The following is a 21,586-nucleotide window of genomic DNA, read 5'->3' as shown; positions in this document are numbered from 1 at the left end:
GGCTCACTGCCGGCCTTCAGAGCATGAGGCTGTCTTTGGCACGACAATACCCCCCCACATCAAAGGTTGAATCCCCACAACCCCTTTCCTCCATTCTCTGTTGATACACCCCCTGTCCACAGTTCTATTTCTAACTCTGCCGCAGCTCACTTGACCTTCTTAGTCTTAACTTTCTCCGCCCTTCTTTCTCTCTCTGTTTCTTTCATCTCCAGCTGTTTCCCTGCATCCCCCCCCCCACCCCCCATTTCATGCTCTCTGTGTGGCTGCCGAAGGTTCAGCTGTTGTTGTGTATTGGTAGATGGTTGGTGTGGATTGGCAGTGGCCCCCTGCAGCATGTGAGTGAAGGAGAGGAGGGGTACCCTCCAACAGGTTACAGCATTCGAGTAGAGGGGGAGAGAAGGGGGAGTACTGCTACCCAGGGTTCAGTAACAGAAGGCGAGAAGAAACAGGAGCCTTTCCCAGCACAGCCAGCTGCCTGAATGAGTCTTGAGTCAATTGAGAGTGGAACACCTAAGGACTAAGGACCATTCATTTATCTGGAGCACAAGTCAAACCATTGATCACGCATTCAAACCCAGGACAGCCAACTGTCACCCCTGACCCCCTGGACCGGAGCAGACAGACACCCGGTTATGGACTCCCACCTGGTCACAGAGGAGTCTGTCCACTCTGAGGAAGGTGCCGGAACAAACAGTAGGTGGCTCCACCTGTCAGATCCACAGACTTCATATTCAGTCCTGTAAGAGCAGTATGTCTTGTTAAAAGTGTTTATGGTGTTGTATTCAGGAACTCACACAGAGGAAGAAGTGGGAATGGGATTTTACGAGGCCTTTAAGAGGCTTCTCTACACCAGTTTACATAACTGAAATATAGCAGCTACGTGTCTTCTCAATCAGACCGCAAATACCCTGCCTGTGCTAACACTACCAAAGAGCTGAGACGCAGTACTGACACTGGGTCAGTTATAGATATCCAGTACTGACACTGGGTCAGTTATAGATATCCAGTACTGACACTGGGTCAGTTATAGATATCCAGTACTGACACTGGGTCAGTTATAGATATCCAGTACTGACACTGGGTCAGTTATAGATATCCAGTACTGACACTGGGTCAGTTATAGATATCCAGTACTGACACTGGGTCAGTTATAGATATCTTGTACTAACAGGAGGTCAGTTAAAGATATCCAGCACTGATGCAAGGTCAGTTATAAATGTATTGTACTGACGCTGGGACAGTTAAAGCTGTCCAGTACTGATGCTGCACTGACTCTGGGTTATAACGATTATTATTAAATATTCAAATAATGGTGCTTATTTTGGGCCATGTACCTGAAAATACACGCACATTTCTTTGAAATATATACTTTTATTTCTAACACTCTGTGCGGTACTAACCTATCGAAATATAATGAAAATATCAGGCCTGGAACCAGTGACCCAGGCCTTTTGACTGGTCAGACAATGTGAGCAGTGTGAGTGTGCCATGTTGTTACTCAGTCCACCATCGACTCAACGTTCTGTTCATTGGATTTTTACGTCACATCTCTCGGTCAGAAGAATCTACGTATTGTAACCACTCAGCAGTCACTCTCGACCAAAACACAGTTAACATCTCAACTCCTTTCCTCCAGTGGGTTTTGGGAAGGAGAGAGGATGGGGGACTCTGCAACTGAGAGTTCCCCCCGGTGTTAAGTTGAACTGGGAGATCTGGTTAAGCATATTCCCATGCAGAGAGGAATAGGATACACCATCTGAGCAGAGGCAAGAAGGTTTGGAAATAGCTCCAGTCATATTAGCATACCCCTCAGAATGCACATGTCCTGCATACCCATGGTGCCTGGGGTTCAGGGTTCGCTCTGGCCCTTTTCTCAGGAAGGCGCCCCACCCCCTTACCCACCCAACACCACCCGAATCCCATCTGGAAGTTCACTTTCAGCACAATCCCTACATTCATGTCTTCACACATCTTTAGCTGAAGCTTCTGCACAGACGTTGGTTTGAGAGGTTAGGGTTCTCCTCAATGGCTGATCTGCTTCATCAAAGGGCTTTGCCGCAGAATGCACCAAGCAGCTCCAATTCTGGTTAGGATGTTGCATCGGTTTTATTTTTGGGGGCGCCAGTCTGCGTCCCAACAACAGACTGCACCCGAGACAGCCTCATGAGCCACCAGCCAGCAGAGTGTCCAGACAATTTGACTCAAAACAAACAAACATAAAAATTGTGAGTTTAGAAAACTGGGTAAAATGTGGGTAGTAACAAAACACCCCGAACGTATCAATATTCTGAAAATAATTCTGTTGCCATGACGCAGATGTCGCGGAGGATGCAGAGTTGGTGGGGGCCATCATGTCCAGGCGAGTCCTCCAGTCTCTGATCACCCTGGAAGTCTGGGAGGGCTACTGCTTCGCCGAGCACCAGATCAAGATCAGGGAGTCACATGACCTCTACGGAGCCGTGATGTGGCCATCGGTAGGCTCTCACGCCCCGTCCGTTCCCATACACACTTGTTACTGTCACCGCGACTACATGCTAATCACCACAATTATTATCACTACTGTTCACGATCAATGGCACCACGTTGTCTTCATCCGTCAACTTGTTTTCTATGAAGGCCATAGTTCTGTGCTATTTCCTGGACACCCAACGGGACACGTACAACCTGCTGGACAAGAACGTCATTGAGCTGGGTGCCGGCACTGGCCTGGTCTCCATAGTCGCCTGCCTTCTAGGTGAGTGACAACATATCCAAATGCTTTGTACACAAAGTTGCCTTTCATGTCATTATTATCAGCGAATACTGTGTGTGTGTCGGCCATTTATTAGGTAATTTGACACGAAAGGACTTGATTCCCTCATAAGTCTTACAAGAAACAGCCTTTGAAGGGGGTGTTGGAGCTAAGAAACCATTGTTCTGGGAAGGCAACAAGCAGAACCGATTGGAAGGACAGTTTGCTAGCTGCCACACGGCCCAGATTAGGGTCCGGTTCCGACCGGCCCAGCGGGAATCTCCTCGCCGTTCGCTAAGCGCTGTTTTGTCTGTTTCCCAGGCGCTGCAGTCACCTCCACTGACCTGCCCGAGGTTCTGTCTAACCTGCACTACAACATACTCCGAAACACCAAGGGGGGCTGCAGACACAGCCCTTCTGTCACAGAGCTGTCCTGGGGTCAGGAGCTGGAACAGCGATTCCCGCGGGCCACCTGCCGCTACGACTACGTGTTTGCCGCGGACGTGGTTTACAGCCACCCTTACCTGGAGGAGCTCCTGGACACCTTCGACCACCTGTGTCAGGAGGGAACCCAGATCCTGTGGGCCATGCGGTTCCGTCTGGACAGAGAAAACCAGTTTGTGGAACGGTTCCGTAGTAGGTTCCATCTAGAGGAGCTGTACGATCTGCCTAGTCTCAGCATCAAGTTGTACCGAGCATCAAGGAAGGACAAGGGTAGGACCACGCGGTCTGGACAGCCAGCCTGAAGTAAGAAGAAGTCTGGACAGCCAGCCTGAAGTAAGAAAATGTCTGGACAGCCAGCCTGAAGTAAGAAAATGTCTGGACAGGAGGCCTGAAGTAAGAAAATGTCTGGACAGCCAGCCTGAAGTAAGAAAATGTCTGGACAGCCAGCCTGAAGTAAGAAGAAGTCTGGACAGCCAGCCTGAAGTAAGAAAAAGTCTGGACAGGAAGCCTCTTTTAAGGTAATTTCAGAATTTTAGGTTTGATATTAAAAATAAATGTTTTTATTTTAGGTTTAGTGTTAGGGACTAGGGTGTTTTATTTATTTAATCTTTATCTTTAGGGGACTAGTTTTTTTCTGTGTTGGTAGTACTAAATTAGGTCATAGTCAGTTAATAGAAGGCTTAGTTTTAATATTAATCAGTGTAGGTTAGGCTGAAAATAATAAAGGAATGAAGATTTAAGAGGAATGTTTTCTTTCTCACATTTTGTGATATGTTCCATAGCTGTCCACAGTTTTATTCAACTCATTATGTAACTTGATGTATAAATATGGTGCACATTTTGACAGTGATTGAATTGCAGTTTATCTTGATACAGTATATTACTGTACTTTTAAGAACAGAGCCGTTTTAATTAAGTTCATGTTAATATATTTAACAATTTATTTTGTAATGTGATGATATCCATTGTTATAATCCAGTGTATCAATGCTAAATAAAGGATGCACCCATTGTCTGGAAACTGTCAGGAACACAAAGAAGAGTCGTCTCTAGCATCCGGAGTGTGAATATAATGGAGGGGGGACGAGGGCGGGGGTTACGTCGCAGGGGTTGGAATGCTTTAAAAAGGGAGGGGTTCGGCAGGCAGAGGGGTCCGGATCGGTCCGAATTTTAGATGAGGGAGGGGGGTTAGACTAGGGGGCGGGATAGAGGCGAGCAACGTGCTGACACATGAACAAACTGCACCCACAGTTTCCGGGGAGACTCGCGATTTCGTAATCCATGGTTACCCATTGGCGCGAATTGAAAAACTGAAGAACAATAATCTTAAAATACTCTTTCTACTCTTTAATCTTTTGATCCGTACCTCTGATGAATCATAAGATGTATATGAACTATTTGCCTAGTCTTCCTGCTACGGAAAAAAATACTGTTACTGTTGGATGATTGCTCATCACCCTGCCGGAGAATTTGAGAACAAAACCCCACCAAATGGTCAGACGTGTCATATAATTCAGTAAATTATTTATAATTATAGAAAACAGATTATTGTAAGATTGTTTGCAATTGGCTGCTTTTAATCAGCGATCGACCAGATGTACAGTGCTGGCTAACATTTGCTAACCAACGTTTGTAACATTACACAGTATGTCCTAGACAGATGAAGTAAGTTAACTAATTTACTTTTATGATGGGTTTCACTTCAACCTTCCGTGTATAACCTTTCATTTATTATAATGTGGGACCTTAGTTAATTACAGTAACGTTAGCTGACGTTTAATTTAGTTACAAGTAGCTGCTACTGACACGGTAGGTCGCGAGCGAAGAGGCCACAATAACTCAGGTAAATGTTGACTGAAATACAGTACTACTGGAACAGGTTGGCGACCAAAAACAACAGTCCAACACAAATCTTGTCCCGTCTAATGTAAACATTATTAACGTTTCTTACATGTAATTAAGTGTTTACCACACACGTAAGTTAAACTGGGTTCCATGGTAACCGCCTGATGCCTGATGCTGATGATCTGACTGGAGGCAAAGCGCTCGCCTTTGTGGCTCTGATTTTTTATTTGGTAGCGGAAAAAAGTGTTTGTGCTTATAACAATTACATTTCGCGACATATCAACTTTTCTTCTCATTTGTTTTATTTGACCACTTCAAAAAGAGCGCTGAAACACCGCAATTCTGGCTGTCTATGGAACAAATTTGAGTTTCCCCTAAACGATGGGCGTGGCTTAGTGTGTTCTAATGCAGTGGCTCCCAACCTTTTTTAGTTACTGTACCCCCAAAAAGATTTTGCACTGCTTGGAGTACCCCTGAAGCATCCCCTAATGGTAATTTCACTAGTAAGCCTATGGTGTCATGAGTGTTTTCAAGTACTCCCTGTGGAGAGGCCAAGTACCCCCAGGGGTCCTAGTACCCCTGGTTGGGAACCAATGTTCTAATGTATGACTTGATGCAGAAGTTGACTATTAAGTATGGGCGGATTAGACCGCAGGGGCTGGATTAGATGTGAGCGGTAGTGGTTTGAATTGGACAGGGTTGGCTGAGAGGGAATAGTTTAATTTGTGTTCATAATTTTTTACTCTTATGGTTTTGTTTTCTTGTTTGTTAACAGCTTTTATATGCAGTGTGTATTGAATCATTTTGTTTTTCCCATTTTTTTATGTTTAGTATCACAATCCACCATTATCACAACTGGACACGTTTAATTTTGTTTCTGAATGAACACGTTTGAAACAAATATTGCATAAATTCTCTATACAACAAATTGCGTAAAAAAACGAAACAATGAAGCAGGTCATTATAGTGCAGACTACTACTGTAGCAAGTACAGCGAAGTTCATATCAAACATCAACCACTGACAACCCTTTATCATGAATGTCCAATATCATGCACCATACCAACCAAGCCTTTCCCAGAGGAAGATAATTAAGACCCAGGGTTTTGTGTGCAGTGTTGTCTACAGTTCCTGTGACGCCACAATCTCCTCAGTCTTGCCTATCTCAGCCAGCAGGGTATTGTGAAAGGCACTCCTCTGTCTCTTTGCATGTGGCCATGAAGATCTTAACCTCTCCCATTTCAGCCAGTAGGGTGGTATTGAAGGCATTCTTGAAGATCTCAGTGAATCCCAAGTCTGCCTTAAAGCGGATCTTGTTGGCCCAGATCAGAGTGGTTCCTGAGGGAAATGATAAACTATTTGATTTGTTTAGTTCTTTGATGTGTTATACTCTCAGATTTTTTATGCACATTTTAAATGGTTAATTAATAGTACATTTATCATTCAAGTGATCAGTTAGTCAACCTGGACGGCAGAAGTGTTTCATTGTCATCAACAGATCCTCCAGGTAGTCATGGAGATACACCACATCGGCTGCCAGCACGTAGTCATAGTGATAGATGGATTTCGGGTACGTGTGTTCAACATCTGGACCCCAGGAGAGGACAGCTGCTTGGGGAATGTGCCTGCAGCGCCCTCTGGTGTTGCGTAGCAGGTTAGCTCTCAGGTTACCAATAATCTCTGGAAGGTCTGTAGCTGTTACCCAAGCACCTGGAGACAAATAAGTCAGTTAGTCAACAGACACACACACAGACGGCCAGCATCAGATCACGCCCTAGTCCAGCCGTTAGTTCCAGGACACTTCATGCAGGTCTGAACAGATTTGAGAGGTGCAAATGCCATTTAACTGGCTAGACAACTTGATTAGCTAGGTGGAATGTTTGTCATATATTCTACACCTCTCTGATCTCGTCAGACTGACAGTATGTGCGTGCCTTGACGAGATGAGCAGACTCACCTAGGAGTGTGGCTACAATGGACACTAGTCCAGGGCCTGCTCCTAGTTCCAGCAATGACTTGTCCACCAGATTAAACTGCTCAACGTTGGTCTCTAGGTAGCGACAGAGAGCCAACGCCTGCAGACAGGCAGTGTTAAAGGTATTTTAACCACAAATTATAATTACTGCTATCATGCCTTCATCCACCCATCCTCCAGACTGCCCATCCATGTACCATCCATTAATATCACCCATTAATTCATCCATCCACGTATCATCCATTAATTCATCCATCCATGTATCACCCATTAATTCATCCGTCCATGTATCACCCATTAATTCATCCATCCACGTATCACCCATTAATTCATCCATCCACGTATCATCCATTAATAATCCATCCATGTACCATCCATTAATTCATCCATCCATGTATCACCCATTAATTCATCTGTCCATGTATCACCCATTAATTCATCCATCCACATATTACCCATTAATTCATCCATCCACGTATCATCCATCCATGTACCATCCATTAATTCATTCATCCACGTATCACCCATTAATTCATCCATCCACGTATCACCCATTAATTCATCCATCCACGTATCACTCATTAATTCATCCACCCACGTATCACCCATTAATTCATCCATTCACGTATCACCCATTAATTCATCCATCCATGTACCATCCATCCTTTTTCGCACCTCTCCTTTACTTGCATCTGCCCATTCATCATCCATTCATCCCTGTCGTCCCTCATCACCTTCATCAGTTCATGTCAACATTGCATTCAATATTTGATTAAGGCTCTGTGTCAAATGACAGTGATGTAGTATTAACTAATAGAGTAACTCACCGCAGGCCATGTGACAGCACCTATCGTCTCAAAGCCCTCGAAGACACTGATCTCCACTCCTACATAGTGAAACACCTCTTTCCCACACTTGGAGTAGCAGGTGGGGACCCAGGCCTCAACCTTCTTATTCTGGGGTTCAGTCTCCTCGGCTTTCTCCTTTGATTCCTCTTCTGATTCCTCTGATGTTGTCTTGCACTCTTCATCTTCCTCCCCATTATCCTTTTCTTCCTCTTCTAGATGGACAGAAGTATCCTTCTCTTGGTGGGGTGAACATAAAGTATCCATCTAAATCTGTAAAAATATGTATATTTAAAAATAAATATTACATTATGTTAACATGATCTGGCTCAAACATATATATTTTGGCTCATTTGTTTCAATCCACTGAAAAAACTGTAAAATGTCATGTAAATAGGTACTCCTTTTATTCAGTACTTTGTAGAAACGTCTTTTGCAGTGATAGCTACTTTGAGTCTTCTTGGATATGTCTCTTTGCACACCTGGATTTGGGTAGTTTCTCACATTCTTTCTTTTGAATCCTCTCAAGCTGTGTCAGACTGGATGTGAAGTGTCGGTATCGGCAATCTTCTTGTCTGCCCACAGATGTTCAGTGGTGTTAAGGCCCGGGTTTTGACTGGGCCACTCAAGGATTATTCATAGACTTGTCCCAAAGCCATTCCAGCATTGTCTTAGGTATGTTCTTCATGTCATTATCTTGCTGAAAGACGACTCTTCGCCACATTCTGAGGTTCTGTGTACTCTGGATCAGGTTTTCTTCAAGTACTTCTCTGTATTTTGATCCGTTCACCCATTCCTTAATCCTGATCAGTCACCCAGACCCTACTGCTGAGAAGCATCCCCATAGCATGATTCTTCTACCATTCTTCACCGTGGTGTGGTATTAGCCAGATAATATGCAGTACCTAGTTTTCACCAGACATAGCACTTGACATTCAGGCTTAATGGTAAGATTTTGGTCTCATCAGTCCAGAGAATCGTTTTCCTCATGCTTTCTGATTCCTTCAAGCGGCATGTCGTATGCCTTTTGCTCAGAAGTGGCTTCTGTCTAGCCACTCTACCATAAAGGTCTGAATGATAGAGTACTAACAAGATGGTTGTACTTCCAGAATGTTCTCCAGTCCCAGCAGAGAAACTTTTAAGCTCTGTTAGAGTGGTCATTAGTTTTTTGTGACCTCATTGACCAAGGCCTTTTTTGCCCAGTTAGTTAGTTTGTCTAGAAGGTCCGTTTTAGAATGAGACTGGGTAGTTTCAATCAATCAATCAACCAAATGTATTTACAAAGCCCTTTTTACAACACCAGTTGTCACAAAGTGCTTTTACAGAAACACTCTGCCTTAAAGCCCAAGGAGCAAACAACAGTAGTGTTGAATTTCAGTGGCTAGATTGCAGAACAAAGATCGTTCTGACAGCATCTTGAGCTGTCTCTGTGCGGAGGTTGAAATACTTTATCCTAATCAGCATCCTGGTTTCAAACTTCTATCTCACAATGATGAATCTTAATGAGCTCATGGAAACTTTTAATGTTTTAGCAATTTTGTTATAACCTTCCCCAGGTCTATGCCTCCTCACAATTCTGTCTTGGATGTCTATAGAGTATTACTTGGACTTCATGGTTGGTGTGGTGTTGGTTCTGACATGCAGTCTGACGTGTGGTATCTTTTGTACCTTTATGTACCTTTTTAATAATGTTCAATCTAATGAATTTACTGAAAGTGGACTCCAATTAAATAAAGAGAATTATTAAAGGACACAGAATGTCTTAGCTCAGTTTGAAGTGTTTTGACAAGGATTTCTGAATACTTACATACACAGTATATTTTGTATTTGATTTTCAATCAATTGGCACACATTTAAAAAAATAAGTTTGCTTTGTCATTTCAGGTTATTGTGTGTAGATTCATGTCAAAAAACAGTGTTTAATAAATAATAAATGAAGTGTATAACACCACAGAAAAATGCGGATGACATTTTCTGAAGGCACTGTATAATAAAATATAATAATTGCACTGGCAAACTGTTGCAATCTCTTGCAATTTGTATCTGTTTTGAGTCTGATGATAAATGTTCCATTGAACTCTATTTTCAGACTGTAATAATCTCCCTCCCCCTCCACTCTATGTCAGCATTCAAGTTGTATCTGTCTTTTCCTTAACTCTTCCCCTCCATGGTCCCTCTTTGGTAACAGCCTGAAGAAACCCTGACAGAAGTGTGTCCTACATACAGTACACCCTCCTCACTTCTCCATCCTATTAACAGACCAAAGATCTTGCTGTATCTTTATGGCACCAAACCATCACTAACCTGCTGCTTGGATGTCCTTGCTCACTGTTTTATTTTTCCGGTTCAACCCTCTGGTTTTCCGTCTCAATTATGTCTTTGTGTGGAATTATAAAGTATTCTGCTCTTCCTCTCGTCGAAGATTGCAGAACAAAGATAGTTCTGACTGCATCTTGGGCTGTGTCTGTGCGGAGGTTGAAATACTTTATCCTAATCAGCATCCTGTGGGACACTCCCATCTCATCATGCTTACCCTGTCTATATTTAGAGATGGGGTCGACTGAAACAAACACACCATATACTCACATGGAGGCCCTTTGCAAGCACACAGTAACACACAGTAACACACAGTAACACACACACAAAAACCCTGACCTGAAAACCCTAACGGCCGACCCCTCAACCACTAGCTCCAGCCCTAACCCCACTACTAATCCTTTCCCCAGTGGTAACTTTCCCCCTAAACCTAACCCCTAAGCCGAAAATAGCCTCTGTTGGGGGATAGTAAAACGTGTGCACATGCACGAACTACTGTTTACTAGTAAGTAATCCCATCTTAAATCATCCTGGCAGATGGTGGTTGCATCATGACATTGTGACATGTTTTTGAGAAAAAGAAAAATAAGTCTACCTGAACTAGAAGATAGATTTCTTTAATATTAATGTGCAACTTTAAGCTGATGAACAACAAATAATTATTTCTGCTCATTTCTACAAAGGTTTTGGAGTGCACTTTAATCATTGTGTTGAAGCTTATGGCGCCAGATAAACAGGCTCGCTCTGGCTGGCGTCTGGGCCAGTGGTTCAGATATGATTCATGCATTTAGTATGTCCCTGTAATATGCTGACCCTCCAGGACTTTGCTGGTAGATGTCAGCCAGACTAGTCATATTTTGGCCTGAATCTAAGTTGGCTTCACCCTGGTTTAAACTTTAGTTACACTCCTACCTTCTGGTTTGGAATTACGGTCCATGTAGGGACACTAAAACCCTGGGACACTTAGAGTCATGGGGTTGCCAGGTTTGTATAAATCCTAGTGCACAGGGAGTCCTGGGGTTGCCAGGTTTGTTTTAATAAGCTCTAACGGATTTAGCCTCCTGGCACTAGACACAGAAGATCTCCACAGAGGAAGGTGGTACCCGACACACACTTCATCCTCTACTATTTAAAAACTAGCCTAAGAGTTTGGCTCATCTAATGCATAACAAATATGTCTCACTGGCATGCAAGTATCAAGTTTCGTAACCCTAAGAGTCTTCAAGAGAGACTTCAGGGGGAATTGTAAATCTGTTTTATCTTTCTGCGGTTAGCCTGGATGGGACAATTTTACCTGGTTACGTGCAATCTCAGGTTTCTCACATCATCAAACATTATGTTGCGCCTTCCCAATGTCAATGACCCACATGGTCCTTCCCAGCAAACAAGAAACACTCCCAGAACTTTAGAGAACATTTCCTTAAGTCTCATTAGGTCACTATTGTTATCTAGAGAAATGGTGTCTCTTCAATTAATGTTTGAAGAGACCATTTCTTTGATGTTAAATATACACTACTGGTATAGGACTTTTTACATTTTAATTACAGTACCAAATGAAATTATCCCTAAAAGGTTTGGACACCTACTCATGCAAGAGTAATAGCAAAGACATCAAAACTTTGAAATAACAAATATGGAAGTATGTGGCAACCAAAAAGGTGTTAAAGAAATCAATATATTTCATATTGTAGAAACTTCAAAGTAGCCACCCTCTGTCTTGACGACAGCTTTGCACACTCTTGGCATTCTCTCAACCAGCTTCATGAGGTAGTCACCTGGAATTCTCTCCCAACAGTCTTGAAGGAGTTCCCACTTATTCTGAGCAGCTGTTGGCTGCTTTTCCTTCACTCTGCGGTCCAACTCATTCCAAATGATCTCATTCCAAATGACCTGGTTTGAGGTCGGGTGATTGTGGAGGCCAGGTCATCACTCTGCTTGGTCAGACAAACATACGCATATATACAGTGGGGAGAACAAGTATTTGATACACTGCCGATTTTGCAGGTTTTCCCACTTACAAAGCATGTAGAAGTCTGTAATTTTTATCATAGGTACACTTCAACTGTGAGTGACGGAATCTAGAACAAAAATCCAGAAAATCTCATTGTATGATTTTTAAGTAGCATGACATAAGTATTTGATACATCAGAAAAGCAGAACTTAATATTTGGTACAGAAACCTTTGTTTGCAATTACAGAGATCATACGTTTCCTGTAGTTCTTGACCAGGTTTGCACACACTGCAGCAGGGATTTTGTCCCACTCCTCCATACAGACCTTCTCCAGATCCTTCAGGTTTCAGGGCTGTCACTGGGCAGTATGGACTTTCAGCTCCCTCCAAATATTTTCTATTGGGTTCAGGTCTGGAGACTGGCTAGGCCACTCCAGGACCTTGAGAAGCTTCTTATGGAGCCGCTCCTTAGTTGCCCTGGCTGTGTGTTTCGGGTCGTTGTCATGCTGGAAGACCCAGCCACGACCCATCTTCACCCATCAGCTATTACTGAGGGAAGGAAGTTGTTGGCCATGATCTCGCGATACATGGCCCCATCCATCCTCCCCTCAATACGGTGCAGTCGTCCTGTCCCCTTTGCAGAAAAGCATCCCCAAAGAATGATGTTTCCACCTCCATGATTCATGGTTGAGATGGTGTTCTTGGGGTTGTACTCTAAACACGGCAAGTGGAGTTTAGACCAAAATGCTCTATTTTTCTCTGATCAGACCACATGACCTTCTCCCATTCAATCAATCAATCAAATTTATTTATAAAGCCCTTTTTACAACAGCAGTTGTCACAAAGTGCTTTACATTCCTCCTCTGGATCATCCAGATGGTCATTGGCAAACTTCAGACAGGCCTGGACATGCGCTGGCTTGAGCAGGGGGACCTTGCGTGCGCTGCAGGATTTTAATCCATGACGGCGTAGTGTGTTACTAATGGTTTTCTTTGAGACTGTGGTCCCAGCTCTCTTCAGGTCATTGACCAGGTCCTGCCGTGTAGTTCTGGGCTGATCCCTCCCCCTCCTCATGATCATTGATGCCCCACGAGGTGAGATCCTGCATGGAACCCCAGACCGAGGGAGATTGACCATCATCTTGAATTCTTCCATTTTCTAATAATTGCGCCAACAGTTGTTGCCTTCTCACCAAGTTGCTTGCCTATTGTCCTGTAGCCCATCCCAGCCTTGTGCAGGTCTACAATTTTATCCCTGATGTCCTTGCACAGCTCTCTGGTCTTGGCCATTGTGGAGAGGTTGGAGTCTGTTTGATTGAGTATGTGGACAGGTGCAGTTAATACAGGTAATGAGTGGAGAACGGGAGGGCTTCTTAAAGAAAAACTAACAGGTCTGTGAGAGCCGGAATTCTCAAATCAAATAATTATGTCATGCAATATAATGCAATTTTTTTTTCTGGATTTTTGTTTTAGATTCCGCCTCTCACAATTTAAGTGTACCTATGATAAAAATTACAGACCTCTGCATGCTTTGTAAGTAGGAAAACCTGAAAAATCTGCAGTGTATCAAATACTTGTTCTCCCCACAGTATCAGTCAAAAGTTTGGACACACCTATTTATTCAATGGTATGGCTCTGTCAATCCTGTTGGTTTGTGCTGATTGGATGATCCTGAATGCTAAAATATGAATATAATTTTATTGTTTAATTTCGTTGATAACCAGTTTATAAAATGAAGAAACCCCTGCACCTTTTTCTTTCCTTTCCAAAAAAGTTGGAAAGGAAGGTTTTGAGTGAGGAACTGAAGGGTTCAAATTAAAAGACGCTTCTGTTCCTCACTCAAAACTTTCCTTTTCAACTTTTTTGGAAAGGAAAGAAAAAGGTGCAGTGGTCTCTTAATTTCTTCCAGAGCTGTACATGTTCTTGTGCGTTATTGCTGACTTATACCATCTACACGAGGTCAGGCTAGAATTTAGAAATTTCTGGCTAGCAGCGAGCCGACCCAAACAAGGACAAAAGGTCGTAGTCAAACAATATCAAAACAGTGTCAGTCACCGACATCACATGAAGGTCAGTTCCAATTCCTCCTAAAGACTCTTGGGGTTCCGACATGTGATATTTGCATGCCTGGGAGCCATATTCATTTCCCTGAGCTCTGGTGAATCAGTTAAGAAGGTTAGAAGGGCAATATGCCACACATTGCTTGAGCCAAACCCTAGAGCCGTTTTTGAAATAGTGGAGGAAGAAGACTATGTCGTGGCCACTGGAGTGTTTGTTAACCTTCCTAGACATATAATTGGTGTACGTCTCCTTTCTGTTTGTTTACATATTAATCCTATTCACAGGGAGTTGGAACTGGAAATCTGACTCCTGGCCATTCAACTTGGGTCTGAACAGTCAAATCAGGTATATTTGTCCCCAAGTGTTTTTTTTTGATATTTCTTGGGCTTCCACCTGATATGATGCTGCTAGTGATTGTCAGTAAATACATTTGCAAGAGAGTGACCTATTGTGGCCAGAAAAGACTAGTTTTCAAAGTTTAAAAACCTCTTGAAACCTGGACTGCCATCATGCACAGTATCAAAACAAATACCAAAATATAGTTTTAAGCTACTATTCTCAAACATTTTCCAGTCTTTGCTTTGACTTTGGGGGACAATACAAGGTGTCTGAAATGCAGGCTACAACAACACATTATATTTGGCATAAACCGATGCAATAACCTCTAGGACTATTTACATCTAAACAGATACTATTGGAGTGTGTGTGTGTGTTCTGTCTTTACTGGGAATATATTAGAGGACTGTACTGAAATAGCGGTTGGCCAGAATCAAATCTACTGTATAATTCAGCAGTATATGTTCACCGGAGCAGTGACACAGCCTGCTGCACCACCTTAGACCACATAACAACACAAGGACAGTAAAACACAAAATGGGTGTATGTGTGTGTGTTTGCTTGTTTGAGATGAGTCAATCTCTAAATATAGGCATGGTTAGCATGATGAGATGGGAGTGCCCCAGCAGGAGGCTGATTCTGATTAAGTCTTTAAATGACAAAGACGACCCAAGATGCCATTAGAACGATCCTCCGCAGGACCAGACGGTGAATTCACCGAGAAACTCAGAGGGCTGACCCCAAACTGACCAAGGACGTACAAACAGCAGGTAAGTGCTTGGTACCATAGATAGACAGCAAGGTGTTTGGTTGGGTGGATCTGGAGAGAGGAAGGGCTTATCCGGTCCAACCAAGACTTCATTTAAACCGAATCCTCAGACTAGGAGAGGAGAGGAGAGATGTCTTGAGGAGGACCCATGGAACTGTTATCGTTACCTGCCTTGCTTGAGGGCAGAATTAAAGATTTGGTTCACCTTGCCAGCTTGGGGATTCAAACTAGCAACCATTCGGTACTGGTCCAAATATCCAACCACTGGGCTTTCTGCTGTCCCAGAAGAATCAGCCACAGATACAAATTGTGCTGGGAGGCTTTATTGATATGGATGTAAAATATTACTGACACACTGCTGACTTTGGCTATTAAACCAGCTAGCTATTTACTAAATGCATTCCCTTTTAAAAGGTCGATTTTTTTGTACTTGTCATTCACCTAATTATAAGACAAAACAGGGCAGTATGGTGTGATTTGGATAGGGGTGTACTGTTGTTGGGGTAGTATGGTAGATTTGTGATTTGGGTAGGGTTCTACTGTAGTTTATTTACTAGGGTGGGTTTCTACGGTAGTAGAATGATTTTGATAACGAAGTATGGTAGTTAGTGGGTGGTACGGAGGTTGAATGATTTGGGTGGGGTAACACAGAGGTTGAATGATTTGGGTGGGGTGGGGTGGTACGGAGGTTGAATGATTTGGGTAGGGTAACACAGAGGTTGAATGATTTGGGTGGGGTGGGGTAGTACGCAAGTTGAATGATTTGGGGTGCTAGTTGAATGATTTGGGTGGGGTGGTATGTAGTTGAATGATTTGGGTGGGGTGGTATGTAGTTGAATGATTTGGGTGGGCTGGTATGTAGTTGAATGATTTGGGTGGGCTGGTATGTAGTTGAATGATTTGGGTGGGGTGGTATGTAGTTGAATGATTTGGGTGGGGTGGTATGGTAGTTGAATGATTTGGGTGGGGTGGGCAGAGTGTGAAAGAGTTTCTGACTGTGAGGCTGTCCATCCATGAGTGGCTGGTAGAGGGGTGTTTCTAGGTTCTAATAAGGGTATCAATGGGGTGGGGTCAGAGTTTCCTTACAGTCCTTGGCTTGTCACAGTGGGTGAGCAGAAACAAATATGTTATTACCAGAGTTCAAGGACGTGAGAAGCATGAGATAAGACTGGTGTTTACAAGAGCATGAGAAAGAGAGCCTATAAAATGTGTGAAAAACACCTTTTCAGGACAAATGAACATTACTTACTTTATACAGGTTAACTTACTACATCAGATTTCTGAAGATTGCCATGGATATTTTATATTCACATCAAGAGGAGAAAAATACTTATTTCCTGACAGAAGAGGAGGAGAACATTGAGGAGAATGATGAAGAGTGCAATGAGGAGAATAGCAAGACTACATTGTGAGATTGAGGGCCTGAAAAGTGTGACGTGATTAATTCATTATCTTTGGCAAAACACACCGAAGAGTTTCGCAGTGTAATTAGAAAATGTGCAAATCAAAATCATGCTTTTATTTTTCAGTGAAATGGGCATTTGTTTCATTTCATTCATCAGATTTCTGGAGGTTTCCACGGATACGTTATATACATCTGATCAAGAGATGGATACTCCTGTCCTCACAGAGGAGGAAAACGATGAAGAGGAAGATGAAGAGCGCAAGATAACACTTGAAGACAGAGAGGAGGAATTGGAAGAGGATTCAGAGGAGGACTCAGGGGAGCAATCAGTGGAGGAATCAGAGGATGAATCAGAGGAGAAAGCCCAGGAGTCTGAACCCCAGAATAAGAAGGTTGAGGTTTGGGTTCCCACCTGCTACTCCAAGTGTGGGAAAGAGGTGTTTCACTATGTAGGAGAGGACATCAGTATCTTCGAGGGATATGAAGCCCATGGTGCTGTTACATGGCCAGGGGTGAGTGTGCTAACATCACATTCATGGATGACACCCGATGGTTGATGATAATGATGACAGTAATATATCGTGACAATGATGGATGATTCTGGTGATAATGAGCATGACAGAACCACACCGATGATGATGATGGAGTATGGATGAATAAATGGATGATACATGGATGGATGAAGGCATGATAACAGTAATTATTATTTGTGGTTAAAATACCTTTAACACTGCCTGTCTGCAGGCGTTGGCTCTCTGTCGCTACCTAGAGACCAATGTTGAGCAGTTTAATCTGGTGGACAAGTCAGTGCTGGAACTAGGAGCAGGCCCTGGACTAGTGTCCATTGTAGCCACACTCCTAGGTGAGTCTGCTCATCTCGTCAAGGCACGCACATACTGTCAGTCTGACGAGATCAGAGAGGTGTAGAATATATGACAAACATTCCACCTAGCTAATCAAGTTGTCTAGCCAGATAAATAGCATTTGCACCTCTCAAATCTGTTCAGACCTGCATGAAGTGTCCTGGAACTAACGGCTGGACTAGGGCGTGATCTGATGCTGGCCGTCTGTGTGTGTGTGTCTGTTGACTAACTGAGTTATTTGTCTCCAGGTGCCTGGGTAACAGCTACAGACCTTCCAGAGATTGTTGGTAACCTGAGAGCTAACCTGCTCCGCAACACCAGAGGGCGCTGCAGGCACATTCCCCAAGCAGCTGTCCTCTCCTGGGGTCCAGATGTTGAACACACGTACCCGAAATCCATCTATCGCTATAACTATGTGCTGGCAGCCGACGTGGTCTTTCAGAAATACTATTTGGACGAGCTGCTGTTCACCATGACATACTTCTGCCGTCCAGGTTGATAGACCAATTAGTTTGACCGATTACAGTTTAAAAATAACCAATCACAGAGTGTCATTAAACTAATAGACACCTCCTACTAATCCCTCAGGAACCACTCTGATCTGGGCCAACAAGATTCGCTCCACATCAGACCTTGAATTCACAGAAGACTTCAAGAACACCTTCAATACCACCCAGCTGGCTGAGATTGACGGGGTTAAGATCCACATGGCCACATGCAGACAGACAGAAGAAAATACTTATTTCCTGACGGAAGAGGAGAACATTGAGGAGAATGATGAAGAGTGCAATGAGGAGAATAGCAAGACTAAATTGTGAGATTGAGGGCTTGAAAAGTGTGACGTGATTAATTCATTATCTTTGGCAAAACACACCGAAGAGTTTCGCAGTATAATTAGAAAATGTGCAAATCAAAGTCATGCTTTTATTTTTCAGTGAAATGGGCATTTGTTTCATTTCATTCTTCAGATTTCTGGAGGTTTCCACGGATACGTTAAATACATCCGATCAAGAGATGGATACTCCTGTCCTCACAGAGGAGGAAAACAATGATGAAGAGGAAGATGAGGAGTGCAAGATAACACTTGAAGACAGAGAGGAGGAATTGGAAGAGAATTCAGAGGAGGACTCAGGGGAGCAATCAATGGAGGAATCAGAGGATGAATCAGAGGAGAAAGCCCAGGAGTCTGAACCCCAGAATAAGAAGGTTGAGGTTTGGGTTCCCACCTGCTACTCCAAGTGTGGGAAAGAGGTGTTTCACTATGTAGGAGAGGACATCAGTATCTTCGAGGGATATGAAGCCCATGGTGCTGTTACATGGCCAGGGGTGAGTGTGCTAACATCACATTCATGGATGACACCCGATGGTTGATGATAATAATGACAGCAATAAATTGTGACAATGATGGATGATTCTGGTGATAATGAGCATGAGAGAACCACAGCGATGATGATGATGGAGTATGGATGAATAAATGGAGGATACATGGATGGATGAAGGCATGATAACAGTAATTATAATTTGTGGTTAAAATACCTTTAACACTGCCTGTCTGCAGGCGTTGGCTCTCTGTCGCTACCTAGAGACCAATGTTGAGCAGTTTAATCTGGTGGACAAGTCAGTGCTGGAACTAGGAGCAGGCCCTGGACTAGTGTCTATTGTAGCCACACTCCTAGGTGAGTCTGCTCATCTCATCAAGGCACGCACATACTGTCAGTCTGACGAGATCAGAGAGGTGTAGAATATATGACAAACATTCCACCTAGCTAATCAAGTTGTCTAGCCAGTTAAATGGCATTTGCACCTCTCAAATCTGTTCAGACCTGCATGAAGTGTCCTGAAACTAACGGCTGGACTAGGGCGTGGTCTGATGCTGGCCGTCTGTGTGTGTCTGTTGACTAACTGAGTTATTTGTCTCCAGGTGCCTGGGTAACAGCTACAGACCTTCCAGAGATTGTTGGTAACCTGAGAGCTAACCTGCTCCGCAACACCAGAGGGCGCTGCAGGCACATTCCCCAAGCAGCTGTCCTCTCCTGGGGTCCAGATGTTGAACACACGTACCCGAAATCCATCTATCGCTATAACTACGTGCTGGCAGCCGACGTGGTCTTTCAGAAATACTATTTGGACAAGCTGCTGTTCACCATGACATACTTCTGCCATCCAGGTTGATAGACCAATTCGTTTGACCGATTACAGTTTAAAAATAACCAATCACAGAGTGTCATTAAACCAATAGACACCTCTTACTTATCCCTCAGGAACCACTCTGATCTGGGCCAACAAGATTCGCTCCACATCAGACCTTGAATTCACAGAAGACTTCAAGAACACCTTCAATACCACCCAGCTGGCTGAGATTGACGGGGTTAAGATCCACATGGCCACATGCAGACAGACAGAAGAACGCCTTCAGTACCATCCGGCTGGGTGAGACCGACAACAATTTAAAAATACGCTTCCAAGGAAATCCATGTGTAAAACTTAGGTTTAGGGAAGACAAAGGAACAATTAAGAATGTGCCAACTACATCAAATGTTGCCAAGATGTCCTTTGTCCTTCATCCTCTGACAAATATGTATGGGAAATACTGAATTGCACTTATTACTTACCTACATACAGTGAACATAAAAAGTGACAGGTTTTTGTGATGTAAAAGAATGAGACACAGATAAATCATGTCAGTACATTTTCCACTTTTAATGTGACCTATAATGTGGAAAATTCAAATGAAAAACAAACTGAAACAAACACCTTACAATAACCTGGTTGCATAAGTGTGCACACCCTCTTATAACTGGGGATGTGGCTGTGTTCAGAATTAACCAATCACATTCAAACTCATGTTAAATAGAAGTAATTACACACCTGCCAGCATTTAAACTGACTGATTAATCACAAATAAAGTTCAGCTGTTCTAGTAGGACATTTTCTTGGTTGCATCTCAGAGCAAAGCCATGGTCTGCAGAGAGCTTCCAAAGCATCAAGTCCCCCAAAAGCACATGGGAAAATGTGTTATGGTCCAATGAAACCAAGATTGAACCTTTTGGCCATAATTCCAAAAGCTATGTTTGGCGCAGAAACAACACTGCACATCACCCAAAGAACACCATACCCACAGTGAAGCATGGTGGTGGCCGCATCATGCTTTGGGGCTGTTTTTTCTTCAGCTGGAACCGGGGCCTTAGCCAGGGTGGAGGGAATTATAAACAGTTACAAATACCAGGCAATTTTGGCACAAAACCTTCAGGCGTCCGTTAGAAAGCTGAAGATGAAGTTCACCTTTCAGCACAACGACGACCCAAAGCACACATCCAAATCCACAAAAGCATGGCTTCACCAGAAGCAGATTAACTTTTTGGAATGCCCGATCCAGACACCAGACCTGAATCCAATTGAATATCTGTGGGTTTGATCTGAAGAAGGTTGTGTACAGATGTCTTCACATTCTGACAGATTTGGAGCGCTTTTGCAAAGAGTGGGCAAATATTGCCAAGTCAAGATGTGCCATGCTAACAGACTCCTACCCAATAAGACTGAGTGCTGTAATAAAATCTAAAGTTACTTCAACACAGTATTAGTTTAAGGGTGCACACTCATGCAACCAGGTTATTATGACTTTTTTATTTTTCCCCCTCAAAGATTCCATTTGTTTCTTAATTGAATTGTTCACGTTATAGGTCACATTAATGGTGGGAAAGGTTCTGACATGATTGATCTTTGTCTCATTCTTTTACATCACAAAAACCTGGCATTTTAACAGGGGTGTGTAGACTTTTTAAATCCACTGTGCATGTGGTGACTCTCTGTGAATTGTATTTTCAGTGCTTGTTAACTGTACTTGACATTACTATATTAGTACATGCATCTTGATTTCGTGTGTGCAACAGTCTAATTTTGTTTTTACAGAAAAAAAGCTGTCCTGTCAAAGCGGTTGCACGGAGTGCTCATTCATGCTGCTTTCCAATCTTACCTTTTACTTGATTAATTAATTAGGACACTAATTAGTTAGGATCTCCCCTCACCTGGTTGTACAGGTCTCAATGGG

General features: G+C 43.1%; 3 protein-coding genes across 3 annotated transcripts; 2 read left to right on the top strand and 1 right to left on the bottom strand.

Annotated features, from left to right (window-relative positions):
- Positions 1 to 86: 86 nt before the first annotated feature.
- On the top strand, positions 87 to 4,203 carry mettl21e (methyltransferase like 21e). Its single transcript, XM_010886831.3, has 4 exons — positions 87 to 693; positions 2,317 to 2,474; positions 2,617 to 2,734; positions 3,053 to 4,203. The coding sequence occupies exons 1-4, from the start codon at positions 633 to 635 to the stop codon at positions 3,475 to 3,477; spliced, it is 762 nt and encodes a 253-aa protein (XP_010885133.2). The 5' UTR covers positions 87 to 632; the 3' UTR covers positions 3,478 to 4,203.
- Positions 4,204 to 5,870: 1,667 nt separating this feature from the next.
- Positions 5,871 to 10,540, bottom strand: LOC105020108 (protein-lysine methyltransferase METTL21C). Its single transcript, XM_010886813.5, has 5 exons — positions 10,143 to 10,540; positions 7,821 to 8,111; positions 6,976 to 7,093; positions 6,483 to 6,728; positions 5,871 to 6,356 (listed from the first exon to the last, which is right to left on the bottom strand). The coding sequence occupies exons 2-5, from the start codon at positions 8,103 to 8,105 to the stop codon at positions 6,184 to 6,186; spliced, it is 822 nt and encodes a 273-aa protein (XP_010885115.4). The 5' UTR covers positions 8,106 to 8,111; positions 10,143 to 10,540; the 3' UTR covers positions 5,871 to 6,183.
- A 4,609-nt stretch (positions 10,541 to 15,149) lies between these two features.
- On the top strand, positions 15,150 to 20,215 carry LOC114830050. The gene is made up of 9 exons (XM_029116761.2): positions 15,150 to 15,271; positions 16,833 to 17,187; positions 17,420 to 17,537; positions 17,787 to 18,032; positions 18,127 to 18,352; positions 18,507 to 18,864; positions 19,097 to 19,214; positions 19,460 to 19,705; positions 19,800 to 20,215. Exons 2-9 carry the CDS (start codon positions 16,879 to 16,881, stop codon positions 19,970 to 19,972), a joined length of 1,794 nt encoding a protein of 597 aa, XP_028972594.2. The 5' UTR covers positions 15,150 to 15,271; positions 16,833 to 16,878; the 3' UTR covers positions 19,973 to 20,215.
- The last annotated feature ends 1,371 nt before the right edge of the window (positions 20,216 to 21,586 follow it).

This window comes from Esox lucius, chromosome 22 (genome assembly GCF_011004845.1).
Source record: "Esox lucius isolate fEsoLuc1 chromosome 22, fEsoLuc1.pri, whole genome shotgun sequence".
Taxonomy (NCBI): Eukaryota; Metazoa; Chordata; class Actinopteri; order Esociformes; family Esocidae; genus Esox; species Esox lucius.
Note: the sequence above shows the minus strand (reverse complement) of the source record. Positions and strands in the feature narration are given on the sequence as shown.

Bases quoted from the DNA above. Each gene is read 5' to 3' on its own strand.
- mettl21e (XM_010886831.3), top strand. From the start codon at position 633: ATGGACTCCCACCTGGTCACAGAGGAGTCTGTCCACTCTGAGGAAGGT. The intron at 694-2,316 runs GTAGGTGGCTCC...GCCATGACGCAG, and splicing joins GGAAGGTGCCGGAACAAACA to ATGTCGCGGAGGATGCAGAG. The intron at 2,475-2,616 runs GTAGGCTCTCAC...TTTTCTATGAAG, and splicing joins GAGCCGTGATGTGGCCATCG to GCCATAGTTCTGTGCTATTT.
- LOC105020108 (XM_010886813.5), bottom strand. From the start codon at position 8,105: ATGGATACTTTATGTTCACCCCACCAAGAGAAGGATACTTCTGTCCAT. The intron at 7,094-7,820 runs GTGAGTTACTCT...GCCTGTCTGCAG, and splicing joins GTGCTGTCACATGGCCTGCG to GCGTTGGCTCTCTGTCGCTA. The intron at 6,729-6,975 runs GTGAGTCTGCTC...ATTTGTCTCCAG, and splicing joins CATTGTAGCCACACTCCTAG to GTGCTTGGGTAACAGCTACA.
- LOC114830050 (XM_029116761.2), top strand. From the start codon at position 16,879: ATGGATACTCCTGTCCTCACAGAGGAGGAAAACGATGAAGAGGAAGAT. The intron at 17,538-17,786 runs GTGAGTCTGCTC...ATTTGTCTCCAG, and splicing joins CATTGTAGCCACACTCCTAG to GTGCCTGGGTAACAGCTACA. The intron at 18,033-18,126 runs GTTGATAGACCA...CTAATCCCTCAG, and splicing joins GACATACTTCTGCCGTCCAG to GAACCACTCTGATCTGGGCC.